This window comes from Arachis ipaensis, chromosome B9 (assembly GCF_059453495.1).
Source record: "Arachis ipaensis isolate K30076 ecotype BB chromosome B9, ASM5945349v1, whole genome shotgun sequence".
Taxonomy (NCBI): Eukaryota; Viridiplantae; Streptophyta; class Magnoliopsida; order Fabales; family Fabaceae; genus Arachis; species Arachis ipaensis.
Genome location: NC_142444.1, coordinates 16,368,988 through 16,385,502, shown reverse-complemented (window position 1 = coordinate 16,385,502; position 16,515 = coordinate 16,368,988). Strand labels below are relative to the sequence as shown.

The 16,515-nt window shown below is 35.4% G+C and overlaps 1 protein-coding gene across 3 annotated transcripts; it reads left to right on the top strand.

Moving 5' to 3' along the window:
- The first annotated feature begins 12,578 nt into the window (after nucleotides 1–12,578).
- On the top strand, nucleotides 12,579–15,786 carry LOC107619125 (actin-1). Of its 3 annotated transcripts, XM_021111621.2 has the most exons (6): nucleotides 12,579–12,625; nucleotides 12,719–12,737; nucleotides 13,396–13,468; nucleotides 13,947–14,340; nucleotides 14,429–15,042; nucleotides 15,403–15,786. In XM_021111621.2, exons 3-6 carry the CDS (start codon nucleotides 13,409–13,411, stop codon nucleotides 15,466–15,468), a joined length of 1,134 nt encoding a protein of 377 aa, XP_020967280.1. In that variant the 5' UTR covers nucleotides 12,579–12,625; nucleotides 12,719–12,737; nucleotides 13,396–13,408; the 3' UTR covers nucleotides 15,469–15,786. The 3 variants fall into 3 exon arrangements, with proteins under 3 accessions (XP_020967280.1, XP_020967282.1, XP_020967281.1); XM_021111623.2 differs by lacking the exon at nucleotides 12,719–12,737 and having other exon boundaries at nucleotides 12,595–12,625; XM_021111622.2 differs by lacking the exons at nucleotides 12,579–12,625; nucleotides 12,719–12,737 and adding an exon at nucleotides 12,671–12,718.
- The last annotated feature ends 729 nt before the right edge of the window (nucleotides 15,787–16,515 follow it).

Genomic DNA, 16,515 nt, shown 5'->3' with positions numbered 1-16,515 from the left:
CGAAGAGTATAAAGTCTTCTCTTCAAGAATATCTTGTTGTGAAGTGACTTGACTTCATATAATTTGGTGAGAGCATCCCAAATTTTCTTTCCTGTCTTTTTCTCTACTACACTTGATAAAACTGAGTCAGTTAGTGCCAAGTGTAAGTTTGCAACAGCATTGTTATCCATTTCCTTCCATTTTTCATCTGTAATTTCAATGGGTCTACCTTCAATTGCTGCCACATAATTGTCTTTTCTTATAATGACTTTTATCTTCAATTTCCATATGAAAAAATTACTCCCACTGAATTTTGGAATTTCATACTTTGCTTCCATTTTTTTAGACGGTAACTCGCAGCGGAAAAAAAATATTAATCAGTAACCTTTGGCTCTGATACCACTATTAGGTACCAGACAAATGACACAGCAAAATATAGAGATGAAAAAAATTAGAAATTTGTATAAAATATAAAAACAATTGAATAACTTCTTTGAGAATTTACAACTTCTTTCTATCACAAGGAGACTACAATAACACTCTCTCTTGACAAAAGAAGAACACACTTCTCTCTATCATATATAGGAGAAAACTACTCAAAGAAATATTATGTTATTGAGTGAATACCCCACCCGACCCCTCACAATTATCTCGAAAGGACAACGAGGCCTCTAAGAAAAGAAAAACATCCAACCCGGTCCTTGATCTTTTTTTTTTGGACTGATTAGCCCCTGTGCCAAAAAAAAACAACATTCACTTTTTTTGGCACAGGGACTAATCAGTCCCATAAAAGTAAAGCTCAGAGGCCGGGTTGGATTTTTTTTTTTTTTTTGTCGATGGCCTCGTTGTCTTTTGAGGTAATTGTCAGGGACTATTTTGGATTTTTCTTTATGTTATTCTATTTGGATGACTTGATTGAAATGAATTAAAGAAAAGGTCAATTTATAAGTAAGTCTCTTCAATATGAACCATTCGTCAATTAAAGATATATAATTCTTCTCTTTTTCAACCATTAAAATCCTAAAATTATAAATTAAAATTATTTATTACCTTTCATTTTATTTAGTTATTATTTATTTATTTATTTATTAAAATTAGCTTTACTAATTTTCACATTTATGTTCTTACTTTTTATCTCAATCCATTATTAAAATGAAGAGACACGCAAACTTAATTAAAATAATAAACTATTCCATAAAACAATACTTTTCTACCATGAAAAGTTCTTGTTAATTTATATTATTAATGAGTAACTCAATGTATAAGGAGAGGACATGAACTAAGCAAAGAATATCCTAGTTCTAGAATCATATAACATATATATAATAATATTAGGTAATATAAAATATATATGGTCCATTGTAAACTTATGATTGCAAGACTGAAAAAAGAAGAGAGACAACTTATGGCTAAGAATAATGTTGTACTTGCAATTGCAATGTTAATTGTTGGAGCAATTATTATTTGTTCTACCATTACTAAATTTCATGATGAAACCACTTCTAAAGAATTTTGGACTACTACATCTTATAACGTTGTATCTAACCTAGACGGCTGTATCAGGAAATGTAAGGCAGACATTAAACGTAAAACAATAAAGAGGACAGAATGTGTTAAGGAATGTGTTGGTGTGGAATGTCGAAGACGTCATCCGAACAATAACAAAAAGAGGAGTGCATGTTTTGATTATCTTTTTGAACTATTTAGTAATTAATTGTACTCTCTCTCTCTCCCCCTTCAACCACCACTGTCATTCTCTCACCACCGTCCACACCTTTACCGTCACCTCTTTCTCCCTTCTCCGGCATACCTCTTTTTCCTAGTTGTACTTTCTGTTTTTTCTTTCAGAAATTTATAATAACTCCTTTGTAGTTTGTTCTCTCCTCTTTGTAGTGTATTAGTTTTTTTATGATGTTTTGAAAATGCTATTACAAGTATGAGATAAAGATACAATACAAAAAAATTTCGTCCATAAAAATATTTTCAAATTCAGAAAACTATTAATCTATTCAAATTGAAAATGCTATTACAGTACTTTTTGTGTAATTTTAAAAACAATAGAAATTATAATATATCTATATTTTTGTCTTATAAAATTCATTATAATCAAATTCTGTGCTTTCACTTAGACCACACAAGTTAACATAAAATTTATCTATTTTTAATTTAGTTTTAGATTTCGTGTTTTTCACATTTTTGTGATTTGTAAGTTTCCCTCGACTATTTTTTTTAATACAAGTTTTTCTTTTGTCAAAAAAAAAAAACTTATCGTAAATTTTTGTAGTATATATTTTGTTATATGAATATTTGATGCGGAAATTATTTAATTTCTTCACTTTTTGCGAGTGTTTTAAAATTTATGAATCATCGAAAGTATTCAACTAATATGAAATAATACGCCACTGATGAAGAAAAAATAAGCAAATTAATTAGATTGTAAACCTCAGAAATAAATCTGATCCTTAAACGTTTTCTATTAAATAAAAAGTACTACACTACTAATTAACTAAAATTTTATAATTTAAAATTAAAAAAAATTAAGCATTGCAATGTATTTTTTTATTTTTTATTTTTTGTCAGAACGCATTAGCGTTGCTAGTGATGCACTACTTCAAACGTAAAGAATGTAATAATGTTACTGTATGTCATCAGTGTTGGGAGAAAGACAATGGTGGACTATATATATAAGACCTAACATCTTTTTATGTTACATGGTTATCATTAGAGTTGAAATTTAGATAATAAATTCTCAAGGAAAAAGTCTTCAGCATTTCACTAAAATTTAAAAGTATTTTGCATTGTTGAATTTGGAAGTTTATACGATCACTCATCACTCATTTTTGTAAATCTTTTCTTTTATCATTTCCATCGTCAGAGCAACACAGATGAGGTAGAATAAGCTAAGAAATAAAGTACATTAAACATTTGAAATGCATCAGCGGCTAACAGATGGTAAAGAAGAAGAGAGGGTGAGAGAGTTTGAGATTTTGAGAGAAGTTGATTATGATTTTTTTTCGTCGTTCAAATGAACTGTTACAAGAGATTATATATGTTTGACTTACATTAACAATTTCTAACAGTTTCTATTGCTTAACTAACTAACTCTGCCAAGCTGGCAGGCTCACTTAAATGATTCATTTACCCTTTCATTTCCCCTCAAACAAAAGATTGGAGCTTTCCGAATCTTAAGTTTGCATGAAACTTAGTCGATGAAACAACCTTAGTTATCATGTCAGCCACTTGCGTGTCACCTAGAATATGATGAACTTGAATATTTTTTTTTGCCACACGGTCCCTCACAAATGCCAGATTAACTTCAAAATGCTTCGATCTAGAGTGCCAAATCGAATTAGCAGAGAGCTGAACGGCACCTAAGTTATCACAATACACTTTCGGTTGAGTGACAATATGAATTTCAGCTAAGAGCTTTCTTACCTAAAGCAACTCAGCCACAACTGCACCAATTTCTCTATACTCTGCTTCAGTACTGGACTTGGATACGCATTGCTGTTTTTTAGAGCTCCAAAAGATCAAGTTCATCCCCATATAAACACAATAACCTGCTATAGACTTCCTATCTTCAATGTCCGATGGCCAATCAGAATCAGAGTATCCTGTGATGTTAGGTTCATTGCACGACTGCATGTGTAAGCCAAAGAATTTTGTTCCCTGCAGATACCTTAGAATGCGTTTGACTGATTTCCAATGAGAATCTCTTGGTGCCTGCATAAACTGACAAACTTTGTTGACAGTAGGGGTGTGCAAAAAAACTGGTTTCACTGAACTGAATTGAAACTGAACTGAAACTGTTTTAAATAAACCAGTTTTTTTAAATAAAAAACTGAACTGAAACCATAGTTTGTATGAAAAACCAGTTTATTAAAAACTAGTTTTTATGGTTCAGTTTAGTTTTAAACCAAATTAAAACTGGTTTTATTTAAACTCCAAAATTAATTTTACATACTTTCTCTCTCTCTCTCTCTCTCTCTCTCTCTCTCTCTCTCCCTCTCCCTCTCCCTTCCTTCCCCTCTCTCTCTCCTCTCCCTCCTCTCTTTCTCCCCCTCCCCTCTTTCCTCTCTCTCTCTCTCTCTCTCTCTCTCTCTCTCTCTCACCCTTCCTCTTTCTCCCTCTCCTTCCTTTTTCTCTCTCTCTCTCCCATCTCCCTCTCCTTCCCCATTCCTTCTTCTCTCTCATCCCCCTCTCTCTCTCTCTCCCTTTTTTTTCTCTCTCTCCTCTCCCTCCCCTCTCTCTCTCCCTCTCCTTTTTCTTCCTCTCTCTCTCTTCTTCTCCTCTCTCTCTCTCTCTCTCTCTCTCTCTCTCTCTCTCTTCCCTTTCTTCCTTCTCTCCCTTCTCTCTCTCCCCCTCCTCTTTGTCTCCCTCCTTCTCTCTCTCCTCCTCTCCTTTTCTCTCTCTCTCTCTCTCTCTCTCTCTTTTTCCTCTCTCTCCATTCTCTCTCTCCCCCCCTCTCTCTCTCTCTCTCTCTCTCTCTCTCTCTCTCTCTTCCTTCCCCTCTCTCTTCCTCTCTCTCCCCTCCCCTCTTTCCTCTCTCTCTCTCTCCCCCCTCTCCTTCCATTCCCCCTCTCTCTCCCCCTCCTATCTCTTTCTCTCTCTCCCCCCTCTCCCTCTCCCTCCCCCTTCCTTCTTCTCTCTATTCCTCTCTCTCTCCCCCTTTTTCTCTCTCTCCTCTCCCTCCTCTCTCGCTCTCCTCCTCCCTTCTCTCTCTCTCTCTCCATCCTCTCTCTCTCTCCCCCTCCCTTCCCCCTCTCTCTCTCTTCCTCTTTTTTCTCTTTTCCCTTTTGTTTCTCTCCTCTCCGTCCTCTCTCCCCCTCTCCTTTCTCTTCCTCTTTCTCTCTCTCTCATTTTTTCTCTTTTTTCTTTCTCTCTCCTATTCCTCTCTCTCTCCTTCCCTTCTTTCTCTCTCCTTTTCTCTCTCTTTCTTCTCCTTTCTCTCTCTCCTTATTCTCTTTCTCTCCTTTCTTTCTATCTTTTCTCTTTCTCTCTCAGCATTTTCTCACTCTATATTCCTCTTCTCTTTCTCCCCATATTTTCTCCAAAATAAGAGAGAGAATGAGAGAGAGATAGAAGAGGAAAAAAGAGAGGAGGAGGAAAGATAGGAAAAGAGGAGTGAGAGAAGGAGGAGGAGGAGAGAGAAAGAGAGAGAGGGAGAGAAATTGAGAGACAGAGAGGAGAGAGGGAGAAAGAGAAAGAGAAAGAAAGGGGAGAGAAAGGGATAGGGGAGAGAGAGAGAAATGAGTGAAAGGGATAGAGAGGGAGAAAAGGGAGAGAGAAAGAAAGGGGAGGGGAAGAAAGAGGGGCAGGGGAGAGAGAGAGAGAGAGAGAAAGGAGGGGGAGAGATGGAGATAAAGAGAGAGGGGGGAGAGAGAGAAAAGGAAAAGGCAGAGAGAGAGAGGAAGACAAAGAGAGGGATGGGGAGAAAGAAGGGGAGCAAGAGAGAAGAGGAAGAGAGAGGAGGGAGAGAGAGAGAGAGAGGGAGCAAAGAAGAGAAAGAGAGGAAGAGGGAAATGAGAGAAAGGGAGAGAGAAGAAGGAGAGAGGACGGGGAGAGAGAGGGAGAGAGGACAGAGAGAGAAGGAGAGAGGACGGAAAGAGAGAAGGAGAGAGAGAGAAGGGGGAAAGAAAAGGAGAGAGAGAGAGAGAGAGAGAGAGGAAGAGGGATAGGGGAGAGAGAGAGAGAATGAGAGAAAGGGATAGAGAGGGAAAAAAGGGAGGGAAAAAGAGAGAGGGAGAGAGAGAGAGAGAGAGGAAGACAAAGAGAGGGGAGGGGAGAAAGAGGGAAAGGGGGAGAGAGAGGGAAAAGGAAAATAGAGAGGAGGGAGAGAGATAAAGGAGGGGGAGAGAGGGAGAAAAGAAGAGAGAGAAAAAAAAGAGAAATGAGAGAGAGGGAGAGAAGGAGAGAAGGAGATAGAGAGAGAAAGAGAGAGAGAGAGAGAAAGGAGGGGGAGAGAGGGAGGGAAGAAGAGAGAGAGAGCGGAAGAGGGAAAGGAGAGAGAGAGGAAGAGAGAGAGAGAGAGAGGGAGAGGGGAGAGAGAGTGGGGAGAGAGAGAGGGGAGTGTGAAAACTAGTTTTAGCCTATAAACCAATTTAAACTGGTTTTTTTAATTAAAACCAGTTTTATTTTTATGAACTAGTTTAAACTGGTACACTGTATTATAAACTGGTTTAGAACCAACTTCATATGTGACAAAGCAGTTTGGTTCAGTTTCTAAACCATTTAAAATGGTTTAGTGCAGTTTCAGCTCAGTTCATAGAAAAACTGAACCATGCACACCCCTAGTTGACAGGGAAGGACAACTCAGGTCGAGTTACTGTTAGGTATTGCAAGCTGTCGACAATGGATCTATACAAGCTGGGATTGTGAAACAACTCACCATCCTGAGAAGTAAGTTTTAGATTTGTAGTCATGGGTGTGGGAGCAGCCTTACAATTCTCCATATCAGCCTTTTTCAGGATATCACTAATATATTTGGTTTGTGTAAGCACCAAATTACCATTCTCTAATTGATTTACTTCAATTCCAAGGAAAAAATGAAGGGGACCCATGTCTTTAAATGCAAAAGCTTTGTTTAATTGTTGGGTGACATCATAAATGGCCTGTGAGGAAGAGACAGTGAGGATTATGTCGTCAACATACACCAAGAGAAAGAGCACTGCACCATTGGATTGTTTGACAAAGAGGGAGGCATCTGATTGAGTTGCTTGGAATTCAAGTCTGATGAGTACAATGGACAGCTTGGTAAATCAGGCCGTTAGGGCCTGTTTCAGTCCATATAGAGAGCGAGTAAGCTTGCACACCACCTGTGAACCACCGATTTGGAATCCTTGAGGTTGCGTCATGTATACTTATTCATGAAGGTCACCATTTAAGAACGTGTTGTTCATATCTTACTGCCTTATGTCCCAACCTCTGGAGAGTGCCAATGTTAAAATGATCCTCACACTTGTTGGTTTAATTACGGGATTGAAGGTTTCTTTAAAATCAATGATTGGTCATTGATTGAATCCTTGAGCTACCAGGCGCGCTTTATATTTGCTAATTGAGCCATCAGAATTTCTCTTGATGTGAAAAATCCAACGACTTCCAACAGCAGATCTTCCCTTTGGCAGTTTAGTGAGTGATAATGAGAGATTGAGTGTCGGTCTAAATTTTCTTCTTATAGAAAAGAATTACTTCGTTGCAAGCATACCTCCAAACCAACAAACAATTCTCACATCAAAAATTTGAGTTGTCACATGTACAAATCCCAAATGAAAATTAACCGAAGTATTTGAACTCCGGGTCGTCTCACAAGGAATTGCAATGAAGTGTTTAATTATTGGCTATGAAGAACAAGGGGGTTTGGTTGATAGAAGGGCAATAAAATAAATGACAAGAAAAGTAAAGAGAGCAATTAAAGAAAGCAATCAATAAAGAGAGACATTCATGGCAAGTTTTGAGATCATAGGCTTTCTATCCTAGTCATTAATCATAACAACACTTAACAAGAATTTATCTTATTTCGTCATCCCCAATGTTGGAAGAAGGTATAAGTTATCTTCCATTAGAGAAAGTCGAACAAGACTAGTTAATCTCAAATAAAAAATCCTAATCAACTCACTAATTGAATTAGCGAAAGATTAGAGTCATTGAAAATGATATTAACTAACAACTCTAGATCACCAATCTAAATTGGGTATTAATGACTCAAGATTACCCAATTACTCTTCTCAAGTCAAGAATGCTCAAAATCTACTCTAAAGCATAACCAAGCATTTTTTCAAACACTTGGAAGGCATACAAGGAAAGCATGGTAAATGTGCAAGAAATAGTAAAATCTAACAACTATCAATGGCAAAGAAAGTAAATCACAACTCAAATCAACAATTAAAAGAACATCAAACATTAAATTGCATTAAAGAGATCCAAATCCAACATGAGTTCATGAACATAAAAGAATCATAAAAGTAAAATTAACATCACAAACTAAGAGAATGAAAGTGTAGAAGCAAGAAATCATAAAGGAAACAAGATGAAAAGATGAGATTGAACCTAGATCTAGGAGAGATTGACCTAACCTAATTCTAAAGAGAAGAGGGAGCTTCTCTCTCTAGAAACTAACCTACATGATGCTATACTACCAAAAATGCTCCCCCCTCCCTTGCCCAAGCTTGAATTCTATATGAAATAGCATCATAAATGAGTTGGATTGGGCCCAAAGTGCTTCAGAAATCGCCCCAGCGATTTCACCTTTAGTGGGCCACGTGCAGCATCGGCGCGCACGCGTACAGTGCACGTGTGCGCCCCTGAATGCGAAGCAACTATGGCAAATTTTATATCATTTCGAAGCCCCGGATGTTAGCTTTCCAACGCAACTAGAACCGCTTCATTTGGACCTCTGTATCTCAAGTTATCGTCGATTGAGTGTGAAGAGGTCAGGCTTGACAGCTTTGCGGTTCCTTCATTTCTTCATGAGTTCTCCCACTTTGCATGTTTTTCTCTTCACTTCTTCCATCCAATACTTGCCTTACGAACCTGAAATCACTCAACAAATATATCAAGGCATTGAATGGAATTAAAGTGAGTTAAATTTAGCTATTTTAAGGCCTAAAAAGCATGTTTTCACATTTAAGCACAAATCAAAGGAGAATTACAAAACCATGCTATTTCATTGAATAAATGTGGAAAAAAGTGATAAAATCTCCCAAATTAAGTACAAGATAAACCACAAAATTGGGGTTTATCAGTGAGCACCCATGTTTTATTTCTCATCAAGGCAGCATACTCCTCATTCATTGCTTGTCTCTAATGAGGGATTTCAAGTGCTTGTCTTGCGGTTTTTGGCTTCAGATCCTAAGAAAGAATTGCTTGAAATACTCTTAGTTTGGTGATACCATTCTTGGCTCTGGTAACCATGGAATGCTGATTTTGTGACCGTGGCTATGGAGTTTGAATTGTAGTAGGCTGAGATGTTTAATGTCGATGTGAGGTGGATGAGGGTAAAGGTTGAGGTATTGGGTGGAGGGTGAGATAATTCGATTGAGGCTGAGGTGGGTTAGGAGTGATATGGGTTTGAGGAAGTGTTATCAGGGCGTATGGATGGTTGATTTGAAGGAAAAGTGAGAATTGGTATGGAGGGTATGGTTAAGTTTACTGGTTGAGGGTGTGATGCTTAAGGATTGATGAAGCCAATGGCAGAAGACTTGTAAGGAAAGGTGTCTTCCTGAAACCTAACATCTCTTGCAGTGATTATCTTCCCAGCTTTATTAAGGCATTTGAAACCTTTGTAGTTGATTGCGGGCCCAAGATACACACACGACTCAAATCGGAATTGAAGTTTACTCTTGTTGTAGGGCCTGGTGTGTGGATAACACAAGCATCCAAAGACCTTTAGTATGTCAAGTGAAGGAACCTTTGGCATCAGCTTTTCAAAGGGTGACTAATAGTTTAGCACTGGAGTTGGGAGCAAGTTGATGAGATGAGTGGCTGTGACAAACGCATCACTCAAAAATTTCATTGGCAAGGCTGCTTCTGTCAATAATGTCAATCCCATCGTTGTAATGTGTTTGTGTTTGCGCTCAGCCGCTCCATTCTGCTGGTGCACATGGGGGCAAGAAAATCTAGGAACAATTCTTTCGATCTGCATGTACTTGGCCAAAGCTACATATTCTTTTACATTATCACATTGTACAGATTTTAATTTTGAATTGAATTGGCATTCAACCATTGTCTTAAAATGAACAAAAACTGTATGCAATTGAGATCTATTATGGAGTAGATAAATCCAAGTGAATTTAGAGAATGCATCAATGAAATGCAAGTAGTATTTAGAACCATTATTGAAGACATTGGAGCTGGACCCCATATGTCGGTGTATACCAACTCTAAAGGAGTTTTTTTTATTACAGTTTGACATTAGAAAAGGATTTACAAAGAGAATTAGTGGGAGTAAAGGGAATATTGTGACTTTTAAATACTCTGGATACTATATCAGTAGAGGAATGTCCCAATTTGAGGTGCCATAGCTAAAAATTGGAGGATTTTATCACACTTGTGCTTTACACAGCAATATTATTTAGTGAATTCTTTATTCTAGCTAGACCAAAGGAGTACAGACCATTCCTAACTGTTCCTTGGAGAAGAGTCTCCTTGAAATCCTGTGATTTTACCAAGCATTTGTTAGGATGAAACTCAACCCAAACATTATTATCACACATGAATTTGTAAACGCTAAGCAAATTTTTCTTGATAGCAAGAACATGCAACAGTCTTTGTAGTTTAAAGCAATGATTTGATGAAAATGGTTTTAGAAATGAATTGCCAACTTTAGAAATCTATAAAGAATTTCCATTTCCTACAACCACTTGCTCATTACCATTGTAGTTCTCATATTTAGAGAAGTTGAATACCTCAGGTATCATGTGATGAGTGGCTCCCGAATTAGGGTACCAATTTGGATCATACATTGTTGATGGTGTTGCTGCAAGATTTTCCATTGCCATGTTGGCTTGAAGTCTGCTATGACTTCCTCCAAAATCTTTGATAAATTTGTGCCAGCAATCAATTGCTATGTGTCCTAGCTTGCCACATGCTTGGCAGATGAATCTTGAACCATTTTGATCTCTTCCTCGTCCAGAACTTGAACCTGAATTGAATCTACCTCTACCTCGATTATTATGGCCTCCTCGATAGCTATATCCTCTTCCAATTCCTCTACTTGCATGATTATTGTAACTATAATTGTTGTTTATTTGTTTGAACCTTATCTAATTTCCAGCTTGATCAAGATTGGCATGAATTAGATCGATCTTTTTGAACTTTTCAAGCCACTCCTCTTGAGCAAGTAGCAGTGCTTCTAACGCGTTGACTGAGATAGGGTTGTCTCTTGCGTTAATTGACGTGATGAACAAACAATACTCTTCGGATGAATTGAATTGGCGTGGAATATTGACTCCATTGATGTGATCATCTAATTCGTACCCTTCGATTGTTGATTCAACCTGCTCTTTCCATGGCAGAAAATTTTTGCAGTCTAACTTGATCACTATCGGGTTCGAGAAGTTTTAAACCTCTTTGTTGTTATTGTTACTGGTTTGAACTAGTACTGCGATTGCATTGATTGGAGTTGTCATTTTGGATCTGCAGCTCTAATACAATGAAAGGTATCAGTGGCTAACAGATGGTGGTGATGAAGAAAAAAAGAGGGTGAGAGAGTTTGAGATCTTGAGTGAAGTTGATTATGATTTCTTTTCGTCGTTCAAGTGAGTTGTTACAAGAGATTATATATGCTTGACTTACACTAACAGTTTCTAACAGTTTCTATTGCTTAACTAACTAACTCATAACCACTTGCTCTAACTAATTCTGCCAAGCTGACATGCTCATTCAACTGATTCATTTACCCTTTCAAAATTAAAATCCCGTATAGCCATCGCATCAACCGCCGGTAATTTTAATATTGTGGCGATTTTTTATAACTGCCACAAAACTGCTGCCGCTATCTGCCACTCCTATTGTAGTGTACAAACAAGAAGGAAACGAAGAAAACGAATTTATCAATAATCCAAAAGAAAAAGGGCGTCGAAGATAATCAGTTCTTTGTGCCATGGGACTATTTAATTCTGTATCTCTAGTGTGTGTGTGTGGGTTTCGCCATTTTTATTTGTGTGTACAAAATATATTAGTTTAGGTGTATATTAGGCAAATAAAAAATGTTATAGATATTAGAATCAATCATAAAAGAATTATTATTATTTATTTGTATATAAATATATATTATTTAATTTATTTTTAATATATATTTTAATTTTAATATATATTTGGATAAAGTATATTTTTTGTCCCTGAAATTTGACAAAAGTTTTAAAAATATCTATAAATTTTGTTTTGTTTTAATTTTGTCCCAAAAACTTTCAATTTACATCAAATATACCCTCGACGGCTAAATATTCAAAAAATTTAAGACCAATTTAATAATAATGTATGAAAATTATTCTTGATTTACTTGTATTAAGGGTTGTTCTTATGAAATTGTTGTTGAATTGGTCTTAACCTTTTTGAAAAATTAGCCGTTGGGGATATATTTGATGCAAATCAAAAACTTTTGGGACAAAATTAAAACAAAATAAAATTTAGGGATATTTTTAAAACTTTTGTCAAATTTTAGAGACAAAAAATATATTTTACCCTATATTTATTATTAACAACTAATTTTATGATTGATTTTAGTATATATTTAATATAGTTATATTCAATTATAGCAAATATTTGATAAATGTGGATGTAATAGCATAAAAAATACATTATTGATCAAATATTAGGTAAAGATAACTAATCTTAGAACTTTTATTTACAACATAAAGTTACTTTTACTAACTAAATTTTGGCTAACTATTTTGATCTCCAACAACAAATATGATCCGCAAGACAATCAATCACAATATGACTTAAAACTGAATTTGCGGGTCATTTGGGGGTGCATTTCATTTGCCATTAACTGTCGGTTATTAAAAACATTGACCGCTACCACACATGCATGAGGCACACGGTTAGTTAATAATAGTAAAACCTAAAAATAGACAACAAAAGCAACATAGACACAATCACGTTCGTAGCTCCATTCATTCATTCATCTCGGAGTTCCAAGCCCAAGGTACTTAACATTCACATTCTCTTGGTTTCCACTTCCTTCTTTCTTTCATAAACGTACATTGCACCAATTATTCCATTGTCAAATTCTTTGCAGGTGGCAATTTCTTCCCAATGTATGTTGATACATGATGCTTATATGCATATAATTTTAATTCATTTGCACTTTTATTAATGTTTTTTATTTTTATAAGGAACATGATCTTTGATAAATATGTTTCTTGGTTCTTCTTTTATCTTTTAGTGCAAGGAACTAACGGTGAAAATATCCGTGCAATTGATTTCATATGAAGTTGATAACTGAAAATTATTATATGATATAGTCAAACATATCAAATTAAATAACGATTCTTAACTATATTTTCTAATGACTGATTATATTAGATGTATTGAAAAGTCTGATTATATTCTACTGCAAAGGAGTTGAGTAATCTAATGACTGATTTTATATATGAATAAATTCGATTATACATGTATTGTGGTTGTATTAAATAATTTATGTCAATATAATGTTTAATCATTTAGAGCAAAAACTTTTTCTATTCTAAATTAAAAAAGTGTGATTATTCTGTTAGAAAAAAAATTGTACTCTAATAGTTAAAATTTAATTATTCAGATTGTTGCTTACTTTATTGAAAAAATAAATAAATATTTTCTAATATTCATAGATTATTTTTGAATAATATTTTTTTTATATCTGTGTGCTTTTTTTTCTATCTTGTAATGATTATGTTATTTTCTACTTTATGGAAAAAAAATTGCGAAATTTAATAGCAATCAGTAGAAAATGGGAGATGCTGAGGATATCCAACCTCTTGTTTGTGACAATGGAACTGGAATGGTCAAGGTACATACGGATCCAAACCTCTAATCTAACGTAGTAGAAAATTTTTGTCATAGCTCTTGTTTATTTTGTGATATATGCATGATTATAAGAATCGGATTGAATCGATGAGTCTAATTAGATAAACTAAAAATTAATCATTAGTAAATCGATTAATTTAGATAAAAAAAATCAATTGATAATTAATCAATAAAAAATAATAAAAAATCAGTTAATCGGTTAAATTGATATAATTTTTTTTAATGATTATAATTTTTTTAAAAGAAAAGAAGAGTGAAAGTTGAGAAAAAGAAAAATTAATTCTCCTTATTTTAAAAATTTTCAATGAATAAAAAATAAAAACTGAACAATTTTATATACTTCTTATACATTTTTACTATAATTAATTATTATCAATATTAAATTAATAAAAAAAATAATCTAGATAACATGACCAGTTGAGTTCTGGAATCATGATTATATGTATTTAATTATTTTGTAGGCTGGATTTGCTGGAGATGATGCTCCAAGGGCAGTGTTCCCAAGCATTGTGGGGCGTCCGCGGCACACGGGAGTGATGGTTGGAATGGGACAAAAGGATGCATATGTGGGTGATGAAGCTCAATCGAAGAGAGGTATTTTGACCCTCAAGTACCCAATTGAGCATGGCATTGTTAGCAACTGGGATGACATGGAGAAGATTTGGCATCACACTTTCTACAACGAGCTTCGTGTGGCTCCTGAAGAGCACCCTGTTCTTCTCACTGAAGCACCTCTCAATCCCAAGGCCAATCGTGAGAAAATGACCCAAATCATGTTTGAGACCTTCAATGCTCCTGCCATGTATGTTGCCATCCAAGCTGTGCTCTCCCTTTATGCTAGTGGCCGCACAACTGGTAATTCAACTTTCTTAATTAACTCTTATGATTGTTGAGTTTGTTTGATGGATGTGAAATTAAATAACGTCTCTGTAATGTAATGAAGGTATTGTTCTGGACTCTGGAGATGGTGTGAGTCACACAGTTCCAATATACGAAGGGTATGCCCTGCCACACGCAATCCTGCGTTTGGACCTTGCAGGTCGTGATCTGACAGATTATCTAATGAAAATCTTGACGGAGCGTGGATACTCCTTCACAACCTCTGCTGAGCGTGAAATTGTGAGAGACATGAAGGAGAAGCTCTCCTACATTGCTCTGGATTACGAGCAGGAGCTGGAAACTTCCAAGACGAGCTCGGCCGTGGAGAAGAGCTACGAGCTGCCGGACGGTCAGGTGATCACAATAGGGGCGGAAAGGTTCCGGTGCCCGGAAGTGCTGTTCCAGCCTTCCATGATCGGAATGGAAGCCGCAGGCATACACGAAACGACTTACAACTCCATCATGAAGTGTGATGTTGATATCAGGAAGGATCTTTATGGTAACATTGTTTTGAGTGGTGGAACCACAATGTTTCCGGGTATTGCTGATAGGATGAGCAAGGAGATTTCTGCATTGGCACCCAGTAGCATGAAGATTAAGGTTGTTGCACCGCCAGAGAGGAAGTATAGTGTCTGGATTGGAGGCTCCATTTTGGCTTCACTCAGCACCTTCCAACAGGTACGTATAATACTGTGCATTTTTATAAAGTGGAAACTCAGGTGTAGTCGACTTCACGTGAAGTTGATATCTGAGAGCCGCTAGATGATTTAACTTATTTGACTAAATTTTCATCTAATGGTTCTCAAATATCAACTTCACATAAAGTGGTCGGCACCTGAGTTTTTACCTTATAAAGAAAATATTAACTTAAAGTATTAGGTAATATAAATAAAAAATAATATATAAAGGAAAAAATGAATTGGTCTACAATATGTTAATTTTTCGTAAGGCATGTCAGTGGCTTATCAAGGTTAGCCGTATCATATATCTTACTATGAAATTCTCATTAATTTTTATATGTTATCTGCTCGAGTGTAGATGTGGATTGCAAAGGCAGAATATGATGAATCAGGTCCATCAATCGTTCACAGGAAGTGCTTCTAATGTTGCAAAGCTTTCAACAAGTTACAATTCACATTTGTATTACATATAATACTATCAGTTGATTGAGGAGCTCTCCTTTTCCTATATTGTTACCATTTTTTCCATGTTTCTATATTTTAAAGCATAAGCTAAGGAAGATATGAAAGATTCTTCATTGAATTCTTTTTTATCCTCATTACCATTTTGTTGTATAATAAGAACTATGTACTGTTACTATTCAATTTGGTTAAACCAACCATTCTTTGCAAGAATATTTTTATTGTAGATATACTGCTATATATCTGATTCCTTTACTTATTTATTTATTTATTTATTTTACATACTACTTCAATATTGCTAATTTGCTATAATTATTGTTCATCCCGACAAAAGCTTACCAAGATAATTGAATGTATGAAGTTATATTATATTATGTCTAAATAATAAAATAAAAAAAAAGGTTGTATAATTTTTTGAAAAGTAACCAACTTGATAAAAGTTAGTTTTTATGAAAAGAAAATTAGAACTCAATTTTTTTTTCTATTAATGAAGTCTTTTTTTTTATTCACTATCAATAACTTAATTGAAGAAAGAATTAAAAAGACAAATGAATAAATAAAATGAATTCTCTTTATAATACTTACTCATCATAAATCAAAATTAGTAACTACTCATTTTATTTTTATTTGTGATAGTCATAAATTTTAAAATCCTTATAATATGAATGATAATTTTGTAATGTACATTAAATTTATATTAAATTAACAAGTGATATCAGAATATTTAGATTATGAAATTTGTGATTGTCCATGAAAATGATATTTCAATAACTGCAAAATTGATGAAGCATGAAATCTATAGTTATAAGAAATTATTTCTTCTCTGTGAGTTTACATGGCAGGTACGGTGCAGGTGGGTGGAGTCTTTTGGGGAGGTTTGGTCTATGCCTGGAACTGTAAGGGAAATGTTTGAGAGGTGGACTGGTCGGCATAAGCGGAAACAAGAGCAGAAGAAATGGTTGCCGGGATTCTTTGCAGTTATTTGGAACATATGGGGGGAACGCAATGC

Bases quoted from the DNA above. Each gene is read 5' to 3' on its own strand.
- LOC107619125 (XM_021111621.2), top strand. From the start codon at position 13,409: ATGGGAGATGCTGAGGATATCCAACCTCTTGTTTGTGACAATGGAACT. The intron at 14,341-14,428 runs GTAATTCAACTT...AATGTAATGAAG, and splicing joins TGCTAGTGGCCGCACAACTG to GTATTGTTCTGGACTCTGGA. The intron at 15,043-15,402 runs GTACGTATAATA...GCTCGAGTGTAG, and splicing joins CACTCAGCACCTTCCAACAG to ATGTGGATTGCAAAGGCAGA.